The following is an 11,520-nucleotide window of genomic DNA, read 5'->3' on the forward strand; positions in this document are numbered from 1 at the left end:
TCTTTTTCACGTTCGTGGTTTATACCGCGAAAATGTTCCATGACGAAAACATTTGACTTTCCAAATACTAAGGGTGAGCAGACGTGAGTAAGATGGCGAAGTATAAATGTTAGGCGTATGCGCAGATTATTATGCACATTTCATTGTTTTTCCCTCTCTCTTTGTACTTGACAGTTTTGTTACATTATTATTTAATTTTCATTATTATTTTCTTAAAGTGTCCCTCACTTCCTTTTCGCCTACAGAATGTTGTGGTGTGTGTATTTTGTTTTTTTTTTCCTCACCCGCTTCCCACACTCCTAAAGGTGACAGAATGCTATGGAGTAGGATGAAGAAAACAGTGTTGCTTTTGGCGTGTGTGGGTGGCATGGGTGGTGGGGGAGGGGCTGGCGGTTTGTCCTCTTTTCTCTTTTTTTTATTTTTTTTTTTTTTTAGTTCAAGGACTGGAAGGTGGCTCTTTGGGAAACTGCCATGATAATCCTTCTGCTTTCTTCATCATGCTGATGGTGCATGGGAACACGAGGAGTGCATTAAGAAATTCTACAAAAAATACAGGAAACAATCTCCAGAAACCTTTGTTTTTTTGGTGCTTTTTTTATTATTAAAGACATATCAAATTCAAAGACTAAAATAAAACCATCAGTCACACACTCAAACGAATACACTCTGAAAAAGGGTAGTTAATCTCATGTACAGGCCTAGGCGCCTTATGAACACATGAAGATATACCTCTGTCCAATAGAACATGACCGAGAGAGAGAGAGAGAGAGAGAGAGAGAGACAGACAGACAGACACAGAGAGAGAGACAGAGACTGAGACAGAGAGAGAGAGAGAGAGAGAGAGAGAGAGAGAGAGAGAGAGAGAGAGAGAGAGCACACGCCAAAAACCACATCCTTCACAAAGCCTCAGCCCCATCCCCCATCCCCACAAAAACAAACAAAGGTCACATATTTACATTTTAATGAATGATGCACCAACTGCAAAATCCACAGGGTTTTTTTTTTTTTTTGAGAATTAGGAAGATTCCCTATTCGTCTAAAAATAATATGTCAAGTTACTGGCTATTGGATGCACATATTAGAGCTTCCTCAAAACTCACTTGCATACATAACATACAAATGCATGTATCGTCAAACAAATAAAAATGTTCAGTGGCTACTTTTCCTAAGAAATGTATTAACTAGCACTGGATTAGATCATGTTTGGAAAAATCAGTTCACTTTTAGTATTAAAAGATTAAAATATGCTATATCCAAGAAGCTTGAAAATGAATATGCAAAATTTTGGAAACAGAAACATAACAGTTCATCTAAATTAGAATTTTTACAAGAACGCTGTGACTAATTATAAAATTGAACCGTATTTAAAGAATACAGCAAACACACGACACAGGAAAGCACTGACCATGTTACGAATCAACGCCCATGACTTACAAATTGAACAGGGAAGATATAAAAATACACCGAAAGAACAAAGACTGTGTGATACTTGTAACAGTTTAGAAGATGATTTTCATCTTTTAGACAATTGTGTAAAGTACAATACTTACAGACGCAGATTCCTAATCGATAGATGTCGTCCAAAAGCAAAGCCTAATGAATTGATCCTTTGAACAGAATTACAACCAAGGCTGGCGAAATTTGTTCACGAATGTTTCTCTTCTTAATATGCTCATGTTTATGTTCCATTGTGTCTTGTACACTTTAAGGTTTTTTGACAATAAAAAGTATTGTATTCTATTCACACACAAACATCCAACAAACCACTTAAAAAAAAAATCATAAAAATATATCACATCTCTCTCCACCTCTGTCCCTCACTAAAAAAAATAAATGAATAAATAAACAATACTGTACAGCGACACTCTTAAAACAAGTGCATTCGTAGGAAAATCCTCACAACGGGAAATCAGGCTTCAGTTCTTTTGTTTCAAATGGCCCTCACACTGAAACAGTTCGGGAGTTCGGGAGTTCTCTCCCACCCCCACCCTCACCCCCCTCCCCTACTTCTGAGGCCTCTGATCCTTCCTTTTTTGGTCAGATCTCCAGGTCTACTTCAAGAATCCCTTCATCATCTCCAGGGGCAGGGGGAAGATGATGGTGGAGTTCTTCTCGGCGGAGATGGAGTTGAGGGTCTGCAGGTAGCGCAGCTGCAGGGCGGCGGGGGACTCCGTAATGATCTCTGCAGCTTCCTTCAGGGCGCGGGACGCCTTCTGCTCTCCCTCGGCGGCGATCACCTGGCAACGACCAGTAGTGTGGGTCAGGAAACCAGTGTAATGACACTGTACGAGAGCGGTATGGAGATGGATAGGCCAGGTAATGTGTGTTATGGCGTGTTAAGTTCACGGTAGTTGTGTTTGTTGGGCGGTGGAGTCATGTGGGCCAGGCAACATGTTTAACGATATACAATCATATATATATGTGTGCGCGCGCGCGCGCGCGTGAGTGTGTGTGTGTGTGTGTGTGTGTGTGTGTGTGTGTGTGTGTGTGCTGAACAGTATGGATAGGCCAGGCAATATGTGTTATGGCGTGTTAAGTTCATGGTAACTGTGTTTGACTCATGTGGGCCAGGCAACATGTTTAACGATATATAATCATATATATATATATATATATATATATATATATATATATATATATACACATATATATATGTGTGTGTGTGTGTGTGTGTGTGTGTGTGTGTGTGCGCGCGCGCACGTGTGTGTGTGTTGAGCAGTATGGATAAGCCAGGCAATATGTGTTACGGTGTGTTAAGTTCATGGTAATTGTGTTGAGAGGTAGAATTATGTGGGCCAGGCAACATGTTTAATGACAATCATATATGTTGAGCAGTATGCAAAAGGCCGGGAAATATGTGTTATAGCATGTTAAATTCATGGTAATTGTGTTGAGATGTAGAATTATGTGGACCTGATATATATGTTGAGCAGTATGGATCGGCCAAGCAAAATGCATCATGGCGTCTTCAGTTCATGGAAATTAAAATGTTGAGTGGTTCATGTGGGCCAGGCAACATGTGTACTGACAAATGAGTCCTGATTTTTTCATATGTTAAGCAGTGTGTGTGGGGGGGCAAGGCAACATATTTTACGGTCATTACATTTCATGGTACAATCCTATTCAGCAGTATGGATAGGCCAGGTGATATGCGTAATGACAGAAACAGTCAGTTCTGAGCAATTATGTTGTGTGGTCAAACAACGGTCATATGTAACGTATTATGTAATCATCATAACTATCATGCGTATATCTTGTAGGACAGGCAACGTGTTCTGTCATTGCCGTGTATGTGTTGAGCGATATGTGGAGCCTGGCAATATGTCTAATGACGCTATGAATGCCACGTATTTATATTTCAATCACAATATTGCGGGACACACACACACACACACACACTCTCTCTCTCTCTCTCTCTGTGAGTCAGCAGCATCAGCAAGGTGTTCACTTCAATTTTAAATAGTCGACCGTACAGATGGGCAGAACGCGAGGAAACAGTATGTGAAGAACAAGCCGATTTCCGTAAATCTTATTCGACAATCGATCACATTTTTTCTCTAAAAACAATGATTAATAAAAACGTGAATAACAGTCGTAAGTGTAAATTATTATATGTAGCATTTATCGATTATATGAAAGCCTTCGATACGGTCATCCGAGAAAGCCTTTGGAACGTGCTCGAAAAAGTCAAGACATCAACGAAAATGCTGAAGATGTTACAGTGAATGTACAGTTCCGTGCAATCGTGCGTTAGATGGGGACCTGAGGTATCGGATTTTTTCGACTGCAGAAACGGCCTAAAACAAGGCTGTGTGTTGTCTCCCCTTATCTTTTCGTTGCTCATAATTGAAGTTGCAGAGCAAGTGAAAAGCAGTGGCAGGCAAGGGATACAACTGTTGCCTGGACTAGGGAGATATTTCTTTTGCTGTTCGCAGATGATATTGCTTAGATTTCGGCTAATCCATCTGGTTTGAAAAAATCAAATAAATAATCTCCAGAGAGCATCTGATAGATCTGGACTAACTGCGAATTCAAGTAAAACTAAGATTGTGGTTTTTAGAAAAGGATCTTGCAAAGAGTGAAAAGTGGTACTACAAAGGTAAAGAAATAGAAATTGTAAACAGTTATAAATATCTAGGCTTTACATTAACAACTAAATCATTATATGTTACAGCAATAGAAGAGTTCGCTAAAAAAAAAACAGAAGAGTAAAGTTCTAGAGGTCATGAAAACTATGTGGAGTTTAGGAAACATAGACTTATTTATATTTTTTAAGCTATTTGATGCTCAGGTGAAACCCATGCTCTTGTACGCATCAGAGACTTGGGGTATGACACAGAACAAGACAACTGATTCAGTACAACTGTTTGCCTGTAGATTCAGATTCAGTAGCTCAAGGAGGCGTCACTGCGTTCGGACAAATCCATATACGCTACACCACATCTGCCAAGCAGATGCCTGACCAGCAGCGTAACCCAACTGTAGAAAACTCTAGAACGTAACCCCGAACATAATGGTTTATGGCGAGACCGGGCAGTACTCACTCTTTATAGACACCACTTTGAGAGCAATGCGATACTGGTTCTCATTGCAAGCGATGGACCTAACTAGAATTCACAAACAAGCATATCTCGCTTCTTTAACTCACTCAGTACGGCCAGTCCTCTCTTCTCCTCTACACAGACCCCTCGGATGTCCTGTGGGTGTCTGAATGACCCAGCCTTTAGCTTCCGTCGTCAGAATTGTGGTATTCTTTGTCAACATTCACCTCTTCAGTATAAGAGCCTTCCGCCTGCAATATTTTGATGATGGTAATTGGGGTGAAACGCTGTTAACGTCGTCTCTTTCGCCGTTCGTATGGAGAGAGTTAAATCAAATAGCTGAAAATACTAGTGGCAGAAGCCGAACCTTTAACTGAGCCTCTTGTATTAAAAACTGCTTGGACAGATACGGATTTTCAGATGTTTGCTTAGCGGGCGGAGTGGCAAATATACAGGCTTTTCTACGAATTTTCAGGCAAAGAATGGCTGACTGTTTTCGACAGGACTGGTCCGGTAAATTAAATTCCATTGAACGTTCCGAAACATATCGCTCATTTAAATCACTGTTACAGAACCTTACTTAACACGGTTAACTATAAACAAGTTCAGGGTAAACTTTGTAAAGTTTAGACTGGCTATAAATGATCTGAAAAATGATACATGATACTGTGATAACGTAAAGTCATGTCCTTTCCAGTGTGATCAAATAGAGGACGAATTTCATTTTCTGCTATATTGTGATGCCTACAGACCATTAAGAGAGAAATATATTTTTAAACATAGGCAGTTTAGTAGAGATCGTCTGTGAACATAACAAGAGATGTTGCTATGCACTTATTCAATGCGTTCACGAGAAGAGAAGAACTGGAAACAAGATTTCAAGTTTGGACAAATAACCCTTATTTTCATTTCTACACATATGTAGTGTTTAAACTTTTGGTATTACTTCATTTATTTATTCATTGTCTTTCCTTTTGCGATCATGTGTGTGCATGTGCACCTCAAATGTTTACAGGCCGGAGGTCTAACATTAAATTCTTTGAGTCCTTGAGTCTCTTTATATATCTCTCAAACACACACAGAGACATAAAATAAAACACACACAAACACGTCCCTCACAAACACGTTTACATTATTTCCATTCACACATGCTCCATCACTGATATCGAAACCCTTTACCTAGGTACAACTATTCACTTAACAACACACATTTAGTACTAATCATGTAAGTTCTGTTTTGTTGTCTGCAACCATTCTTGGTGTCATCTGTGTGTTCCTGGAGGTATCTGTGTATATTGTTCAATAGAAAAGACACAAAGGACTCTAACCAAATTCACTCGAAGACTAAAAGAGCTGTACTCTCTGGTGACCAATGGGCAATGATTAACCACACACATATTAAACAGGAACCGCCGGTTTTTCGTGTGTGTGTGTGTGTGTGTGTGTGTGTGTGTGTGTGTGTGTGTGTGTGTGTGTGTGTGTGTGTGTGCTAGAAGTATTGTTCTGTAGGCTCTTACATATCAGCAACAAAAAACAGGGAATCTGAGGTAATAAAAGTGAAAAACAATAGAAATTAAAACAGTCAATAACCTCCTTAAAAAATCTGAAGTTGTGGTTATTTTTATTTTGTTGTTGCTGGGGGGGTTTTGTTGCTGGTTTTTTTTGTGTGTGTGGGCCCTTTTTTTTTTTTTTAACTAAGATGCCAGCAACAAAATCGCAGGATATGGGGCAACATAAGTAAAGAAATGAAACATTAACACTTTAAATAAAAAGAAATCAAATGACCTTTGCTCTGGCTTCACGTGAAGCTTCGGCCTCAGCAGCCATGGCTCTCTGAAGCTGGACAGGCAGTCTCACGTCCTTCCTGCAAACACACACACACACACACACACACACACACACGCACACACATACACACACACACACACACACACACACACACACACACACACACACAAACATCCACACACACACAATCACACACACACACACACACCACACACACACACACGCACACACACACAAACACACACACACACACAAACATCCCCACACACACACACACACACACACACACACACACACACACACACACACACACACACACACACACACACACACACACACACACACACACACACACACCGTTAAAATATACATAAGCAAAAAGCATATATGAAATACCACCCAAGCAAAACATAACAACACATACACTGCACGATAATCAATGACAGAACAGAATCAGTCAACCAACTAATGCATCAGTTAAAAAGCGAAATTGAAACACCAACCAGTCTAAAACAACAAACAACAACGAAAAAAAACACAAAAAACCCCACCATCAACCACAAATAACAAAACACTATGTCTGTATGATGTAAAGTCAGTCCACCTATCAATCTGACCATCCACACACACACACAGAACACACACACACACACACACACACACACACACACACATATATATATATATATATAATCAGTTAACCTATCCATCCATCCATTCATCCAGAGCATCAATCGATAATCAATAAAATCAGTAATCTGCTAAAGCAGTTGTACTGACCAACAACAACTGAAAGCATCCCCTTGACTGCCATAAACGTATTACGTACGTGCATAGTGACGTCACTGATGACGTCATCAGAAAAAGAGGAATAGTTCTGGAAGGCTGAAAATTCACACAGTCCGTCTAGAGTGGTATATCTCCAGACCATTTTCTCAGTTTTAGGCTTATTGTTTTGGATAATGTTTTATGACCTGAAACACCACTTTCTGCTGTTTTCCCCCTGGCACTGAAGGGGTTTAAACACAACAGTGGACAATCGGTGAACCAGCAACCAAGTCAGTCTGTGGGAGAGACAGACAGACAGACAGGTAGACAGACAGACAGAGAGAGAGAGAGTGAGAAGATGATAATGTGGACATGTTGTTGGGGTGTTGTGTGGAGGGGAGGGGGAGAGAGAGGGTGGGACAGATTTTGAAGTTCGGTGATATTAGGTACTGTAATGTTCGCGCGCGCGCGTGTGTGTGTGTGTGTGTGTGTGTGTGTGTGTGTGCGCGCGCGCATAAATTACAAATAGTGCATGATTCCTGTGCATGGTTATGCATGGAAGTTGTCATTTCAATGTTTAAATGCGTATTTTTACTTTATTTAATTTTGACATTGCACCGCGCAACTTAGCATGTTATAAATAATATCATAATAATAATAGCAGTAGTAGTACTAGTAGCAGAAGTAGTAGTAGTAGTAGTGGTAGTAGTATCGACACAGGGTATACTCACACTTCCACTCTCTCCACCTTGATACCCCAAGGGTCAGTGGCATCATCAAGCGACGTCTGAAAAGAATGGCGAAAGAAGATTAAACAAAAAAAAAATAATGTCAATACGCTGTCGACAAGGCTACAATACAATACACAATACTCAAACTTTATTGTCTATGCTTTGGTACAGAGATTTTCTTTTTGGCAGCAGCACATGTCCAACATAAGAAGAAAGCAACAAACAAATAAAATGAATAGAAAATAAAAAGATAAATTAAATGGCACCAAATGGAAAGAGCTATATACAAATATACAGTTTACTGAAATTTACGTGCCTCTCTATTTCAGTCAGCCAAACCGCATTGCACATCTACCCCCCCCCCCCCCCCCCACACACACACACACACCACGCACACACATCACGCGCACTCACACGCACACATACACTCTCTCTTATCCCCTCTCTCTCTGTCTCTCTCTTCACAAGAAATGCAACTACAAAGATCATCGTTCATTAAAAAAAAAAAAAAAAAAAAAAAAAAAAAAAGCACTGGACATTGGACATTGGACCATATCAAACATGACAACAGACGAAGACTGCAGAATGGCTATCTGTCCGTCGGGGTATCGATTCGAATCTAAGTCTCGCCCTTTCTCTCACGTTTGACCCGGAAAATCAAACAGAGCGTATAGTCAGTCATTCGGATGACTCGACAAACCGAGGTCCCGTGTGACGCACGCACTTGGCGCACTGAAAAAGAACCCCTGGCAGAATAAGTATTATTCTCTGGCAAAGACTTGTGGTAGAAATCCACCCTGCTATGCACACACACACATAACACATATGTATGTGCATGCACTCGAGGAATGAATAAACACGTTGGGTTTTGCTGCTGGTCAGACATCTGCCTTGCAGATTGGGTGAACCGTGTACGGATTTGTCCGAACACAGTGACACATCCTGAAGAAACCGAAACTAAAAAACTGTACGAGACGAGACTATAATTTTATATTATTATAGACTTGACAAAACTTTACAATAGATCTGACCACACTGGGGTAAATCACAATAAATAAAAGTAATCCCAATATTAGTGAAGCTGTATCAAAGCTAAAAAAAAAAAAGCGCTCGCACGCACACACCCACATCCATGCATGAATTTACTGTTTTGGTTCTGGTTATACCTTCCATAGAGATGAGTTTTCTTGTCGCATGCACACATGAACACGCACGCACGTTGAAACACGCGCACGCACACTTTGCTTCAACAACTCATATTGGACCACCACCCCCTTTCTCCTCAAAAAACCTCTACCGAAGCCAACCTCTAATCACACACACACACACACACACACACACACACACACACACACACACACACAGAGCCCTCCCCTACCTACGCCAACCCCTTCCCACCATCATTACGAAAAACCTTACCCGTCTGATATACAATGAGGCCTTCGTGGCAACGGACAAACCACCCCCCTTACCCCCTGAACCCGAAGCGACTTTGCTTTTCAAGTTTCTAATATCATAACCTTAGATGAACAGACTATAAATAATTAAATAAATTAGTAAACGAACGCTTTTCAACGGACCTGCATGAAGTGGCTGATGGCCTCGCGGTCTGACAGGATCTCGGCCAGGTTCTTGGTGCCCAGCACGTTCCTCAGGGTGGTGGCTGCCAGCAGCTGGGTGGATCGGGCAGCGTTCTCCACATTGTTGACGGAGGCTGTGGCGTCCTGCACGCGCCAGTACACCACGGCGTCCACCGCCACCGTCACCGAGTCCCGCGTCAGCACCTGTTGGTGGTGATGTTTACGCATACCCAGATTCAAACACTCGACTGTTGGCCGCCGTTCTTTCTCTGTCTCTGGACCTTGCGATTGGAATGAACTTCCTTTTTCGCTTCGTCAAGTCTCCACACTCAGCTCTTTCAAGTCTGGCCTTAAAACCCACCTCTTCCCAAAATAGCCTCCCTTGCCTGCCTCTTCCTTGTCTTTAGTTTCTACAGTATTAGAGTTATGCATGCGTGTGAATGACTGGTGCGAAAGCGCTTTGATTTGTCTCTGCACAAGATCCAGCGCTATATAAATACCATTATTATTATTATTATGATAATGATGATGTTTACATGTCTAAGTGTGTATACATGAGCGCGTGCTTGAAATCTGACTGAATGACACAGACCCCCGAAAAACGGAATATAGCTGCCTACATGGCGGGGTAAAAACGGTCATACACGTAAAAGCCACACTCGTGTTCATACAGCCCACGAGTTTCAGTTTCAGTTTCAGTAGCTCAAGGAGGCGTCACTGCGTTCGGACAAATCCATATACGCTACACCACATCTGCCAAGCAGATGCCTGACCAGCGGCGTAGCCCAACGCGCTTAGTCAGGCCTTGAGAGAAAAAAAGAAGAAAAAAGGTGAATAAATAATAGATAAGCGTACATAAATAAGTAAATAGATAAATAAATAAATAATAATTATAATATGAAAAAGGTAGTAATAATAAAAATAACAATAATAATAATAAATAAATAAATAAATAAGACAGCCCACGAACAAAGAAGAAGAAAGAAGAATGACACAGGAAATGAATGATCAGTGGTAGCCGTCAGTCGGCTCTACCCAGGTGTCTTGACAGCCTGCTGTTGTAAATGACCACGAGTTTGTAATGCGCTTCGAGCTTGATCTCCGACCGAGGATAAGCGCTATATAAGTATCCACATTAAATCAAATAAAAGAATGATGACGCATATCATGTTAAAGAAAAATCATTTTGTGATAGTCGGTCGTGCCCCGACTGTGACCAACTACCATCCCGATTAATGTGGGCTAGATAGGAGGAGTTTGTATTATACTCCATGTTTGGTGTTTACATATACTTACCATGTCAAACTGATGCAAACTAGGCCTATGGTTTGCCCAAAGTTACATCCCCACTCTCTCAGCCATGAGGGCTTTAAGACAGTTATACATACATAATACATAAATACATACATGTATATATTATATACGTGTGTGTGTGTGTGTGTGTGTGTGTGTGTGTGTGTGTGTGTGTGTCGGGAGGTTGGGGGAGTGGAGGCGGGGGTGTGTGTGGGAGTATGTGAGCGAGCGAACGCACGCGCGTATTATACGTAGGAGCGAGTATTCAAGCGAAGGAACGTGCACACAAGCATACGGCCAGCTCTACTTTAGTACTTGCCTCCTACTTATTGAGTCGTGAGGGTCCGAAGCCCTGTTTCGGCATGTTGTTGTGCCCTTGGGGAAAAACCACGTTACCACCCAGGAGGGGAGTGGGGTGGTAGAGGGGGTGCAGGGTAATGTGTGTGTGTGTGTGTAGAGAGAAACAATTGATAATACAGCTCTCACTTTGCTGTACACCGTGAACATGAATTCACTGTCCCCCCCCCACGATGTCCGAAGGAGGCAATAACACATTTATAAAGATGCTGATCTTAGTATACAATAATTATCAGTGTCCATGGGTGCTTGCATAGGGCCAGATGTGTGCGTGCGCACGTGTATGTGTGTGTGCGTGTTAAATAATGGAAATGTATCGGACTTGCACAGAGTTGAGTGTTATTGTGTTATTTTGTTATGTATATGTTGTATGCGAAATGTTACCGTTTTTGCCGATAATTTGTATGCATCACAGACTTGACCACAGTTAATTTCTCTACGAGATAATAAAGGGATTGTGAT

At 41.3% G+C, this 11,520-nt stretch overlaps 1 protein-coding gene across 2 annotated transcripts in view; it reads right to left on the reverse strand.

Annotated features, from left to right (window-relative positions):
* Window positions 1-574: 574 nt before the first annotated feature.
* Window positions 575-11,520, reverse strand: part of LOC143275965 (mechanosensory protein 2-like) — a 17,721-nt gene continuing 6,775 nt past the window's right edge. For both annotated transcript variants that reach the window (XM_076580322.1, XM_076580323.1), the window contains exons 5-8: window positions 9,409-9,612; window positions 7,829-7,884; window positions 6,327-6,405; window positions 575-2,237 (exon numbers count right to left, since the gene is read on the reverse strand). In XM_076580322.1, coding sequence (XP_076436437.1) covers window positions 2,052-2,237; window positions 6,327-6,405; window positions 7,829-7,884; window positions 9,409-9,612 — 525 coding nt within the window. In that variant the 3' untranslated portion in view covers window positions 575-2,051. The remainder of the gene's footprint in view (window positions 2,238-6,326; window positions 6,406-7,828; window positions 7,885-9,408; window positions 9,613-11,520) is intronic.

The sequence above is a fragment of the Babylonia areolata genome, chromosome 31, assembly GCF_041734735.1.
Source record: "Babylonia areolata isolate BAREFJ2019XMU chromosome 31, ASM4173473v1, whole genome shotgun sequence".
Lineage (NCBI taxonomy): Eukaryota > Metazoa > Mollusca > Gastropoda > Neogastropoda > Buccinidae > Babylonia > Babylonia areolata.